At 39.7% G+C, this 14,164-nt stretch overlaps 3 protein-coding genes across 3 annotated transcripts; all 3 read right to left on the reverse strand.

The window, feature by feature from the left end:
* Window positions 1–822: 822 nt before the first annotated feature.
* LOC107043142 lies at window positions 823–2,674 on the reverse strand. The gene is made up of 2 exons (XM_015264481.1): window positions 2,482–2,674; window positions 823–1,993 (listed from the first exon to the last, which is right to left on the reverse strand). Exons 1-2 carry the CDS (start codon window positions 2,656–2,658, stop codon window positions 1,586–1,588), a joined length of 585 nt encoding a protein of 194 aa, XP_015119967.1. The 5' UTR covers window positions 2,659–2,674; the 3' UTR covers window positions 823–1,585.
* Window positions 2,675–2,818: 144 nt separating this feature from the next.
* Window positions 2,819–5,004, reverse strand: LOC107043049. Its single transcript, XM_015264350.1, has one exon. The coding sequence runs from the start codon at window positions 5,002–5,004 to the stop codon at window positions 4,330–4,332; it is 675 nt and encodes a 224-aa protein (XP_015119836.1). The 3' UTR covers window positions 2,819–4,329.
* A 416-nt stretch (window positions 5,005–5,420) lies between these two features.
* Window positions 5,421–12,800, reverse strand: LOC107043143. The gene is made up of 3 exons (XM_015264482.2): window positions 12,695–12,800; window positions 9,122–9,387; window positions 5,421–6,169 (listed from the first exon to the last, which is right to left on the reverse strand). The coding sequence occupies exons 2-3, from the start codon at window positions 9,300–9,302 to the stop codon at window positions 5,520–5,522; spliced, it is 831 nt and encodes a 276-aa protein (XP_015119968.1). The 5' UTR covers window positions 9,303–9,387; window positions 12,695–12,800; the 3' UTR covers window positions 5,421–5,519.
* Window positions 12,801–14,164: the final 1,364 nt, after the last annotated feature.

Raw genomic sequence — 14,164 nt, forward strand, 5'->3', positions numbered from 1 at the left:
TTAATTTAATTATTCGTTGTTTTAGGTTCACTTCAAATAATTTTTCTGCTAACGCTAATTAAAATATTATTGAAGGTGTGGAAGCCATCATGTCCCGTTTAGGTGACGATTTTATTTTAGATCCTCTCACGAAACTCGAATTTTCCTTAATCGTCCAGCCATTGACCTGTTCATTCTACTTGGTACAAGAAAATATTCTCTCGTCAATTTCTAGAATTTCTCCCATTGAGAGAAACAAGTCTTTCAACAGGATGAGATTGTCCCGAGCAAATCATCTTTGTCAAAAGTAATTTTTTCTCTCAGTGTAGAATTCGGTTTTCCATACGATTTATTTTGTTGGAATATTTTTTGTAGAAATTCCCCGGCTCAAGTTTTTCAAGTTTTTTTGTTGGGTTTTTCATTTTAAATGGAAGAAGGAAAATTGAGGAGAAATACAAAAAAAAATCACGTCAGAAAATTTCGGTGGAAAATGTCTCAATAGAAAAATTGTAATTTTGTATGTAATTGTAGTTTTTTTGATTGATTTTTTTATGAAACGAAAAGAAAAATAGAGTGACGATCACTTGAAAAATTCATGTCAAGGAATTTCTGTAGAAAAGTTCTATAGAACGATGAAATTCTGCTGATGTTTTTAAAAATATTTTCTTTTGAACATTTCCTTTAAAAAAATTAAAATTCAACTCAAATTCAATAGAATTTTCTATCGAATTTTCTAGAATTTTCTATAATTTTTTTTCGTGCGTGGTAATTGAGAGGTGGATACAAACATCTGGGTTTATAATCACATTTATTCAAAATTTATGACAATTTGTTGGGGTACAGGTTCAACGTGAATTGTTGATCTTCAAGCGGAGAGTTTTACGATCTTGGCGATAGGCTTTGGCGCTCCACTGAGTTGTGTGAATTAGGACTGTGCTGAGATTGAATATAGCCAAATGCTCTATAAAAAGTTCCTTCAGTATTTTCTTTCAACTTCAGTCATTACCGAGATAATAAACCATTCAATCTCACGTGAATTGAGGTTTTCATGTAACGTTTTACCACTTCCCTACCTAATTACTCAAATATCTCGTTAATGGCTGATGTTGCGAGAAAACACAATAAGAAATTTTTGTAGAGAACTAAATTCTCTACAAAAAGTTCTTCTAGTGTTTTCTTGTACCTCCCCTCATTATCGAGATAATCACGCATTAAATATGATGTGCATCACCTTTTTTTGTTGCGCTTTACCGCTTCTCAACCTAATCACTCAATTATCCCGTTAACGATCGATTTTACAAGAAAACACAAGAGGACTTTTTTATAGAAAGTTGAATTCTGCATACAAAGTTCCTCTAGTGTTTTCTTCTATCTACATTCATTATCGAGATAATCAAGTATTCAATCTGACGTGAATTGAGTTTTTCATGTAAACGTTTTACCCCTTCCCTACAAAATTACTCAAATATCTCGTTAATGATTGGTGTTACGAGAAAACACCATAAGAAACTTTTTCTAGAGAATCAAATTCCCTACAAAAAGTTCCTTTACTGTTTTCTTGTAACTCCACTCATTACCGAGATAATTATGAAAGTCAATTTATAATCTACAGCCCAGCTGATTTCTTGCGCTTCAGTAGCGAGCGCTTCTTGCGTCGTTTTTCCGTCGGCTTATCTCGATTGACAGTCCCCTCGGGGGCGACCTGAGGGATCGGTAAGTCTAGGCTCATTACTCTGGGCGCAATCTTGTCGCCAATGAGCCTCGGCAAGTCGTTCCTCATTTCCGCGTACTTAGACCACTTGATCAGTGGCGGCTCCTCCGTCTTCTGCTCTCGGCTCTGCTGCAGCTTCCGTGATTTCTCCAAACGGGCGATCAAATTCGTGGGCTCCTCCTCGGGTATCTCTTTATTATCGAATTTGAGGGCGTGCCTCTCGAAGGCAAGATTCGAGTTGCCTAGGGTTTGTTTCGCTCGCTCAATCTCGGCGCCGATGTCCACCATATCGAAGAGACGATCCTGAGAACAAGTCGAGCAGTGATTTCTGTGGAATTATTGCATTCGTGAAGAGTGAAATGAGATTAATGCTTTAATAATGAGCTTTTGAGCTATTCCAAACAAAAAATTTTATTGAGAATTTGGTGCGGGGAAAATTTTGCGTCATGTGTTGCCAGCCAAAAGGGCATGGAAATATCTGAAAGATGGCTTAAAAAGTTTATTCCCACTACAGAAATCGGATGGAGCGAGTTGCGCAGGAATTGAAAATTATAAATAGTTTTTAAACATGTTTAAAAACACGAGATGGGAGCGTCGCCATCTTTGAAGCTCCGGGCGGCAGAGGCAGGAAGGATTTAAGCAAGATGGGGGCCACCTAGTTTTTTTTAGAAATCTACGTTTTTCTTTCAATTAATTGTTATAGCGGTCCAGCCGTGACCTTAGACTTTCTGTGGCCTGTCTTCTCTACCGGAACCCAACCGAACCGAACTCGTCCCACTCCCCGAACATACCTGAAGATCCCTCCGCTTCCGCCTCAACTCCGCCAATTCCTCCTCGAAGGTTTCAGCCTGTCGCTGCTTGAACCTCCGCTGAAGAGGCACAAAGCCCTCCTCGACCTCCTCCTCAGCAATCGGTCTACCATACCCCTCCCACAAGTTATCCATGTCGTCGTCAAACAGCTCGCCCATCGCTCCTGACAAACTTCTCGATCCTAAAATTGTTCATCATTACCCTCTGTTCCTCCCACCTCCTCCCAATAAAAAAATCTAAAAACGTACCTATCTCTACATCTAACCCATGCACGTGCTTCAGGATCACATCACCGTAATAATAAACAACACCATCGGATCATTTCCATAACCAGTCATTTATTTATCGTAAAGACGAAATGGGACAAATGTGTACACACGAACAGGTAGGATCATCGTACATATATCAAGCCTGGAATTCAGGATAACTCATCTCCTCGCGTGAAAGAATTTCATAGAAAAACCTAGCGAACTCGATAGAAAATTAGATTGGATTTCTATTGAATTTTTAATGAGAATTCCATTTGCTTCCGGTCGAGTCTACTGAAGAATTCCGCAGCTTGACTGCGCGCATTTTATAAAAAATGTCAAATAGAAATTATTTTATGGAAAAAATCAGCAGAATAATCACTTATTTCATCTCTCTATACAACTTTTCTATTGAGACACTAAAAATTCTGTAGAAATTTCTCGCCATGAATTTCCCAAGTTTTCCCAAGAGAAATTTTTATGGAATAAGTTGTACAGAAGAATCGAATTCTCTTCATTGTTCCTATAGAATTTTTCCATTAAACCCTTCTATTAAAAAACCCCGCAAACAAACTAATAGAAATGTCAATAGGAATCCAATAGAATTCCCTTGCGAATTCTCCAGGTTTTTCTACGAATTTTTTTCGCACGTGACATCATCATGAAGAAAGAAGAAAATACAGTAAAATCTCCCTAACTTCGCCCCGCCGGGGCTGAGTATTAGGTGGACACGTGAGGGCTTATTCTCGAGTTGTGTGAAGATACTTTCACAGGTGAATATTCTTTGTCAACGGATTTTTCGTCTCCCAGTGCCAACACAACATTTGTCTTAACACCTTTCTTTTCGTCATTTAGTTTAACAAAAAATGTGGCTATTGTCATGGTTTGCAAAAATGGATAATTTACAGAGATATCTACTCTTCGATGTGTTCCAAAGACGACGGACGAAGCGGTGTGTGAATCACTACGAACGAAATGCTGTGTGAATATTGACATTCATCGACGAAAAATATTCACATGTGAAGCAAAAGTCTCTAGTGAAATTTAAACGAAATTATTAAGGCACAAAATAATGCCCTGAAGATCCGAGCCCTGTGAAACGTCGGCTTTCGCATGTGAAAGTATCTTCACACAACTCGAGAATAGGCCCCCTGTAGGGAAAGACGAGGTAAAACGGACCTCCTTAAACCCTCGATAACTGCCGGCCAAACGATACAATTTCAATAAATCAAGGCTCATTTCAAACCCCCAAAAAACCTTCAAATTGGAAAAAAATCGAAATTCCCTGCGCCGATTCGCATTTATCGATTATTAAAAACGGTCCGATTTACCCCTTAATTTTTAAAGATTGAAAGAGTGCACACAGGAAAACCCAAACATAAATTACGTACAATTTCACTTCACGCAGAAGTGACGAAATATACGATTACGTTTAGGTTTTCCTCTGAGTGTACTTGTGTGTGGGAGAGAGAGAGAAAGAGAGAGAGAGAGAGAGAGAGAGAGAGAGAGAGAGAGAGAGAGAGATGAGAGGACGCCATAACATAAATAGAACAGGAAGACGAAAGGATGTTAGAAATAATCCTAGAAGGACACGTGCTTCTCGCTGCTCTTGAGGGTCTTCTTGACGGACTCCTGAACAAAATCGTCGCACGAGGCGGACTCGTTGACAAGGGCCCTGAGGGCAGCAGCGCGTCGTTCGCGTTTGGCTTGCCTCTCCGCCATCTCCTCCATTTCACTCTCAAGGTCATTCAGCCGGGCCTTGGTCTGGCGGGCGCGTGATGCAGCGCCCGATGACTCGGTCTCGACATCCGCCAGCTTCGACCACCGCGTCATGGCGGCGCTGCGCTCGCCCTCCGCGTCGCTCAGCAATTTGGAGCGCCTCTTGAAGGCGACATCCGCCTCCTCCAGGGCATTCTTCGCCGACTCTGTGAATTTCTCCATCACCTCCTGGCGTCGATCGATCGCATTTCGCCGCAAATCGTCGTAATGCTCACTGTCGTAACTCAGACTTGCTGCGTGGGCTTTGAAGCGTCTTGTTGTTGCGGCAACTTCGCTTGCAAAATCGTCGGACAAGTTACGACGATTCGTACGCTGTCCGCGTATGTCGTACACTGTATCCTCGTCTTCCTCGTGCGGGGGTGGGGCGAGGGTGCGGGGTCGAGGTGTATCAAATTCGAGGTCAAGGTCACGTGCGTAGGTGCTCGCTCTAGGCCCCGACAAGTCTCGGCTGCCTGCAAAAACCGATAGGAGAGACATGTACACATTCATAGGTGAAAAAAAGAGAGGACTGGGGGGCGGGTTAATTGAACCGATTAGGTTGTAGGTTTTTTCGGCATTTATCTCTCTCTCTCTCTTTCTCTCGTTTTTTTGGGGTTTTGGGATTGTTGGGGCATCTGAGAGCGGGAAAAGATGCCATTTTGGCAGGTGTTTTTGATGGATCTTTCCGGAGAGAGGAATGCATGGAGAAAAAACTTCAGGGAAAATTACGTAACCCAACGGAAAAGTGATGCGACACGCTCTTTCGGGAATTTCTAGGTTTAAGGGGTAACAGAATGCGGCTCATTTTCCAAATTTTTGAACAAATTTCTTGTCCAAAGTTATCGATATTTTTACAGATCGAAGCACATTAATCTCCAGGAGGTGATGATGAAGATCAAGGTGCTTNAGAGAGAGAGAGAGAGAGAGAGAGAGAGAGAGAGAGAGAGAGAGAGAGATGAGAGGACGCCATAACATAAATAGAACAGGAAGACGAAAGGATGTTAGAAATAATCCTAGAAGGACACGTGCTTCTCGCTGCTCTTGAGGGTCTTCTTGACGGACTCCTGAACAAAATCGTCGCACGAGGCGGACTCGTTGACAAGGGCCCTGAGGGCAGCAGCGCGTCGTTCGCGTTTGGCTTGCCTCTCCGCCATCTCCTCCATTTCACTCTCAAGGTCATTCAGCCGGGCCTTGGTCTGGCGGGCGCGTGATGCAGCGCCCGATGACTCGGTCTCGACATCCGCCAGCTTCGACCACCGCGTCATGGCGGCGCTGCGCTCGCCCTCCGCGTCGCTCAGCAATTTGGAGCGCCTCTTGAAGGCGACATCCGCCTCCTCCAGGGCATTCTTCGCCGACTCTGTGAATTTCTCCATCACCTCCTGGCGTCGATCGATCGCATTTCGCCGCAAATCGTCGTAATGCTCACTGTCGTAACTCAGACTTGCTGCGTGGGCTTTGAAGCGTCTTGTTGTTGCGGCAACTTCGCTTGCAAAATCGTCGGACAAGTTACGACGATTCGTACGCTGTCCGCGTATGTCGTACACTGTATCCTCGTCTTCCTCGTGCGGGGGTGGGGCGAGGGTGCGGGGTCGAGGTGTATCAAATTCGAGGTCAAGGTCACGTGCGTAGGTGCTCGCTCTAGGCCCCGACAAGTCTCGGCTGCCTGCAAAAACCGATAGGAGAGACATGTACACATTCATAGGTGAAAAAAAGAGAGGACTGGGGGGCGGGTTAATTGAACCGATTAGGTTGTAGGTTTTTTCGGCATTTATCTCTCTCTCTCTCTTTCTCTCGTTTTTTTGGGGTTTTGGGATTGTTGGGGCATCTGAGAGCGGGAAAAGATGCCATTTTGGCAGGTGTTTTTGATGGATCTTTCCGGAGAGAGGAATGCATGGAGAAAAAACTTCAGGGAAAATTACGTAACCCAACGGAAAAGTGATGCGACACGCTCTTTCGGGAATTTCTAGGTTTAAGGGGTAACAGAATGCGGCTCATTTTCCAAATTTTTGAACAAATTTCTTGTCCAAAGTTATCGATATTTTTACAGATCGAAGCACATTAATCTCCAGGAGGTGATGATGAAGATCAAGGTGCTTTGGGTCAAAAAAATACTAATAAGTTTGAGCAGAAAATTTGTTTGAGAATTTCGAGGACACGGCCTTCTGTTACCCCTTAAGGTGTATCCCAAGACAGTACCGGCCGAAAGTTAGTCCCTATGGATTTCCAAAAAAATTCTAAATGACTTGATTTATCGCATTCTTATAAGTTATTGAGGTTTTCGATTCTCATATGTTAGCGATGAAGGCAGCTATAACTGTTTGAATCGAATACGGAATTAGTTTTTAATTTATTGGTTGAATCAAACAAAAAATGATTTCACGAAATTTCTATTCTTTAGAGTTGAATATCGCAGAAACTGGGGACGAAAAAATTTTTAAAAAATTCACTATATTCGGAATTTGTCGATCTATCACGAATTCGTTTTTTAAGAACATGGTAAGAACCGTTTTTTTATATAAAATGGAAAAATCGAGGTCGGGGGAGCCATAACCCCCGTTTGGCCTATCCCTCGCGGGCTAGGAGCCCACATTTCATGATTTATTATCTCCTAAACTGTGTAGTGCAGCTAGTTGCAAATTTTTTCAGTAACTGGGGAATATTCTAAACATTATCTATGAACAACATGGGGACAATCGGAAGAAAAATCTTCCATGGGCCATTCTGCGGTCATATCCAGCAATAACTGATACCATTTAATTGAAAACTAGTAGCCAATATTTAAATTTGGCCCTGAGGAGGAGTGCTTTCCGCAGTCGAAATATTGGCTAACAGTTTTCAATTAAATGGTGTTAGTTACTGCCGGATATGACCGCAGAATACCTCATGCGAGGAGTTTTATTTTATATTGGAAGCCGTTGAAAAATGATTTATGAAAAAAAACTGTTTTTTAGGGATATATCGCAAACTCGAAAAATATCGGGAGCTAAAAATCCTTTTTCCCTCTGGAGTTCTAAGAATTTTATGCGGGGAAATGTAATTTTTATTGTGAAGCGTAATTTTTATGACACTGTAAAAACTCGCGCGGAGAAAAGTGATTTATTAAAATCCGCAGCGACACATCACAATGACGTCGAACAACGCTATTTTTATGGGGCTTTTATGATTTTGTGATGTCTTTTCCGCATTTTTTATGCTCCGTGTGAGAGCTAGAGAAAAGGTTCTCGTGGACTCTCTTATGTGCAGAGATATGCATTGAAAATTCATGACGGAGTGAAATTTAATTTTAAGATTTCACCACCTCCGCTCGATTTAAACACACACACTTGAAAAAATTTAATTGACTTAATTTCTATTGAAAATTATATTAGTTTCCGGTCGATTCTATTGAAGAATTCTTCGTAAAAAATATTCAGTAGAAGCTATTTTCTAGAAAAACCCAGTAGAATTTCATCTCTCCATACAATTTTTTCCATTGAGACATTTTTTGCAGAGATTCCTCGGCATAAATTTTCTGATTTTTTCTCACATTACTTTTTTCTTTTTTCATAAAAAAAATCCAACAAAAGATATGAAAAATTGAGCGGAGGAATTTCTATACAAAATTTCTCAATAAAATAAGCTGTATAAAAAATAAAATCTATTGATTTTTTTTGTGGAATATTTTCTATTGAACATTTCTATTGAAAAAAAATACAGACAAGGAAATTTTTTTGTCCCCAAATAAATTGATTCAACACGACAAAAGATTTTTTTCTCAGAACTAGATTTTTCTCTCATTGCACATCTAAAATTCATCCTCAAGTCAATTCCTGCTCCACCACTTCGCCGAATTCACCTAGTTAATTCTCGAATCATCTCGATAATGAGTCGAGCTGGAAGAACACTAAATCTCGTCTGAAGAGAATTAAATTCCCCCCAAAAATTACAACTACTCATAACCGAGACAATTTAAAAATCATTTAACACATTTGAGTGCACATGGACGCACCTCTCTCTCTCTCTCTCTCTCGATTTCTCAACCAATCACCTCCACCTATCGTCTCCATAAAAAAAGTAGAAAGGGTTCTCCAAATACGCAACTGACTCCATTTAAACCATATCATTTAGAAAAATTCAAGAAATCAATTTATTGAACAGTCAATCAAAATTTTTGTACAATGATTATGGACAACAACAGTATTAACGAAATTCCTCTAAAAAGATAGACTCCAACTACTCTCATTCCCAATTGTTTTCACATCGTTGAGATTAATTTGGCTGGATGCAACAAGAGGCAAAAGACGAGAAAAAACCATTCCGACGAATATTGGATGCACTCGAGAGGATACTGGGGGTGTGGAGGTGTCATGCCAGCCAGAGGTTGTGGATGAACAGAAAAAAAAGACAATTTCGCGTGGGATTGAATGGAAATTTGCCAGATTGAAAAGAAAAACGTCATTCCTTAAAATCCATCTTTCAAAATAAATCTATTTTTCAAAAATATATATCTTGTTTTTGTTCTTTTGGGGAAAAACAGGGGGGGTGGGGAATTTTGTGCAAGGAATATCGTAAGGGGGTGACATCATAATGCTCGACATTTCTCAAAACCATTTTGGAAAACGACTGAAGATGTTACCGATGTCGCTACGCCTCGCTGCAATCTCATCGGCTAGTGATGTCCTAGCTTCCGGGAATAGTGGCCTTCCGCTGTATTTACGATCGAGATGATCCACCATTGGCTTGTAGTACGACTCACCCTTGTCGTAATTGCAGCCATACACACGTGTACGTGGCCTGCTCAGTATTGGTCTCGACATTTCTATTTTTTTTAAATTATTTGCGAGGTTTTTTATCGACCACTTGGATGCTGAGGCTCAGCAGCTGATGGGCTACTTTGGTTACCTGCAATTATTTTGTTTATTTTTATTTCGAGGGTTTATCTCAGGGTGAGTGCAGCTATTTGAGGATTTTAGTTGCAATGCCAGGAGCATCTAGGAATTGCAGAGAGGGGTTATTTTTGTTTTATTGTCGTGGTAATAGGGTTTTTGCACCGGGGTAAGAATATATTTGGGGTTTTGTCAAAATAAAATTGAGTGTTTTCACGAATTTCTATTTTTTTAGGGGGATCGGTAGGAAACTGGGTTTTCTTACGATTTTCCCAGGTTTTTGGGAGATAATGTTCATGATATTCTCCAGGTAGTGAAATATTTCTCTCCGTTTTATGTACGGAGAGAAATATTCAATAAAGTTACGTATCTTTTCCGTAATTTCGGAGCGAAATGTGGTTGTAGGAAATTGTACGAAACTGTCACGGAATTTTTCCAGAGCGTTCCGTAATTTTTATCTAAATCTCATGTGAAAAATTACGATACCGTCATTTAAATTTTCTGAGTCGATTCCGTAAGCGGTGAGCGAATTGTGAGTTCCGTAATTTTTACTGAATATTTCTCTGTGTGGACCGTAAAAATTACGTTTCCCCACATACAATTCCGGGAGGCAAGAGAGAAAAATTATTTTGTCGCTGGCGATATTTTCCGAGTGTAGGATCCCTAGAAAACAGGTTTTTCTTAATTAATGATTTTTCAACCGTTTCCAATTATTAAATAAAACCTCTTACATTCTCCATTCTGCGTTCCTACCCAATAATAACTAACACCATTTAATTAAAAAGTAATAGCCAATATTTCGAGTGCAGAAAGGATCACGAAGAAAATTATTTGGTGAATTTCATCAATTATTCGTCAGATGTTCGTCAATTATTTGATGGACGCATGTTTCATTTTCTGGAGGAAAAAATTACAGAAGCTACCATTCCTCTAGTTCAATAAATTCAATCAATTTTCTCTGCAAGGCAGATGGTGAGGGCATATGTACATTTGGAAACAATCCCGCAATCATTTATATCTTGACAATCGATCAATGTCCCCCCTAGAAGATATTTTCGCAATGATCTACAATTCCTTGTTAAATTTGATCCATCAAATAAATCGACGAACGTTTTTTGAAAATTTAACAGATGGTTGTCGAATGAAATTGAAAAATCTCTTGCATTTTAATCAATTAGTTGTTAAATTTGACCGACTAGTTGGTGAAATTCAGCAAATAATTTCCTCCGTGCTCTTCCTCAGGGTCAAATCTACTTTTCAATTAAATAGAATTAGTTTTTAGAAAATATATCAGTTACGGATTTTTTACAGTTGAAAGTGAATTTGAAAAAATTGTTTTTACTCAAATTACTGAGATATTCTCCAATTGATTGAATTATTTTCGATTGAAGAGAAATAAATTTTTGGAAGGTTTTCGAGCTGTGAAGATTTTTTTAGATGAAAAATAATTATTTTCCGAGTTTTATTGAAATTTTTAGATTTTCTCCAAAAACTCGTCTATTTTTTTTATCTTCAATATATCAATTTTGAGTGAGTGAAATTGATTTATTTTTCAGTGGAGCAAACATTACCTTTCGGAAAACATTTGAGTTATGCAGTCTTTTTTAGATGAAACCAAAATTGTCAAAAAAATTGTTTTTACACTCAAGATATTCACCAAAACCTTCAAAAAAATTTTAGCATGAACAGACTATTTCATTTTTTAATTCTTCGAGATTTATGCTACCGCGGAAACTCGTGGCAATGCGAGCGCTCCTCCCCAGGCCGTTAAAATAGACCACATCTAATTTTGTGTCCGTGAAATTCTGCGTTTTCAGTTCAGCATAACACAAAGAAATTTGTAAATACAACAGCCAACAATAAAACCCCCATCCTACCAAGTAATTATAAAATAAATCCACTCAATTAACTCTTCACACCCAGAGAATTTGATTGACTTTATCCAAACTTCAACTAATTTTTTTAAAAAACAAAACGAAAAGTTTTTTAAATGAAAATAAGCGTTTTCTTGACCCAAATAAAGCCATTATTAATTACAATAGCTGACCGAATATTTAATAATATTTATAGTTAATAATATAAATAATACAGTAATATATTTAATCATATTGGAACGAAATAAACTGTTCATTCAAATTATTCAAGTTGTGTCCAACTATTAATTTCATTTAATGTTCACGTAAATTTAAAAAAAATTGTTGACAAAATTTTCCAGTGGATTTTTACCCTCGCATATTTTCCATATTATCAATTCTATTTAAAGTTTCCACGTGTCTGGAATCGTCCCGGAACACGTGCCCTTGGGCACCCCCTCCCTGCCAAAAACAACCCGCGCAGTGATGCATCATCCAAAGTAGGCGGACATAGTCATTAGCCAAGAAATTCCCCAATTAATAACCCCTACAAGTAAAACTGACACTCATCTGATTGCCCCAACACCTCCAATTTCTCGAATGATTCATCGCCCGAACGATCATTTCGATTTATTATCCCAACATACACCAGAATTCCACAGAATCTCAATTAGAGACTAGTGAAGCAGAATCGTGTTCAATCGCCAATATCTCCTGATGGAACAAAGCGATTTGGAAAAGTCAGCGCTCATTTTGAAGTCCAAAAAAATACCTTGAAAATGAAAAAAAATCGAAAAATTCGACTCTGCCGTTATCGACATATCGACGGCTAGAACTTGTAATTTCACAAAACGTCAATTAGAGAAGAGTGAAATCAAATCGTTTTCCACCGCCAATAACTCCTGATTGAACGAAGCGATTTGGAAAAGTCAGCGCTCATTTTGAAGCCCCCAAAAATACCTTGAAAATGAAAAAAAAAATCGGGAAATTCGACTCTGCCATTGACGAGATATTGGCGATTACACCCCACTCGATCCTAATCGATAATTGATCTCTTAAATCTCTCATTCCCTGATTTACTACCTCAAGAAATTTATCACGCCTGGTCATTGAAACTGTTTCAGGTATTACGCAACAGTGTTAACGAACGAGACAAAGCGCGAGAAGACGCGAGTGTTGCCAGATTTGGCCCGGCTGGGGGTTTTCAAATTGGTGATATCGATTACAAAAATTAAAACATCCAAATTAATTGGAATAAATCGCTCAATTAAACTGATTTATCGAGTTATTCGTGACGATCACGCGAAGGGTCAGAATAATTCAGGTGCTCACCACTGAATTGTCACAATCGCATCTAGCTATCGGTTAATAAACGGTTGTTGTCGTGGATCGATAAATAGATCGATCGATGCGGCATGCATCGGTGGATCAAGCGTGAGGCAATTAATTTATTCTGTTGTTCTCACATACCTGATGTAATCGCTCTCCCAGTCCGCCTTTTTATTTCTCAAGATGCGATTGCCACGGAAGTACCAGTGCGACTCCCACAGACCTCTCGATGCTCCTCTTCGCTCTTCCCCCCCACCTCCCTCGCGCATCCCATATTACCCCTTCCTGATTTGTGATTTCTCGGGTTGAGTTTGACTCAGGGGTTAACGGGGGGGAATTTTGGATAGGTTGAGGTGATAATTACGAGGCATGGGAACTGGCTGCTCTGGACACACTATTACTACTAATATTTTGTATTTTGAGAGGGTTCAGTTCCGAAGGTAAATGAATATTTGAGAGGAGAACAAAGTTGTATATTGAGAGGCCTCATGAGTGAACCAATCTACTGAGAGGGGTTCACTTGAAAAAAATTTTACGTCATGAATTCTCAGTTAAAAAGTAGTGAAAAAATTGGAGGGTAGCAGGAAAGAATTGTTCCCTTTCTGGGAACCTGATGAAACGAGCTGGAGGTGATCTAATGAGGATAAATAATTTTCAGAATTGTTTAAAAGTACGAGGTGGTTGACAGATACGAGCGCCGCCATCTTGAAACCCCCTTGCGGCAGAGAAAGGAGTATCCCAGCAAGATGGCGGCGCTCCCACCTCGTATCTTTAAAAGTTTCGTGAAATTATTTATTCTCTTCGATCACCCTCGACTGCAGTCATTCGGTTTCTACAAAAAGAATATATTTTTTCAGTCATGTTTCGGATTTACGATCCCTCTTTGGCTGAAAATTCATGGCGCAAAGTGTACCCACATTTTAGTAGGTTTTTTTTTTACTCCCGAGGCCTTTCAATGGGTTTTTAGCTGATTTTTCAGGACTGATAATTGCATTTTTGGAGCTGTTGTTGATGGCTGTATGACACTCGATTGTTTAACCGACAATTGTGGATTATGTATGCAACGAGCGAAGAATGTAACCCTCTATTTTATTTTAGTAATGGTACCTATAAACTAGATCATGACGACGGAGTCAACGAGTTACTTTTAGAAATGTTCGAGAGTACGACACGGACGCTGTGGGTTCTCGGGGAGACGAGAGATGTGGGCTCTGAATATGATAAATATGTATTTTATCCGGTAGGATAGGAGAGTCAATGAATCGCTGGGGATGAATAAAATTATTAGGCATTGGATTGAATGGAATGAGGTAAGGTGAATTGTTTTATCCGGTCTGAGGAGGGTATTTTTGGATTAGTTGGATATGGCGGTCTTGAAAAATGGGGGATTTGAAAATATGGGTAACTGCGGAGACATCTCGAGAAGGACGGAAGGCGGTTTTATCGGTGAGTGCCATTCTTATCGATGGAGCGTGATTGGCTTTGCCAGCTGTCGTGACGGATGAATGCTACTGATAATAAAGACGGACGGTAGTATTAACTAAGGTAAGATAGAGGAAGGTAATTTCGAGTGTCCCCAAAAAGTAATTTCTACCGGTTATACAAGACATC

The sequence above is a fragment of the Diachasma alloeum genome, unplaced genomic scaffold, assembly GCF_001412515.2.
Source record: "Diachasma alloeum isolate Michigan unplaced genomic scaffold, Dall2.0 Dall_scaffold_00547, whole genome shotgun sequence".
In the NCBI taxonomy this organism is placed as follows: Eukaryota; Metazoa; Arthropoda; class Insecta; order Hymenoptera; family Braconidae; genus Diachasma; species Diachasma alloeum.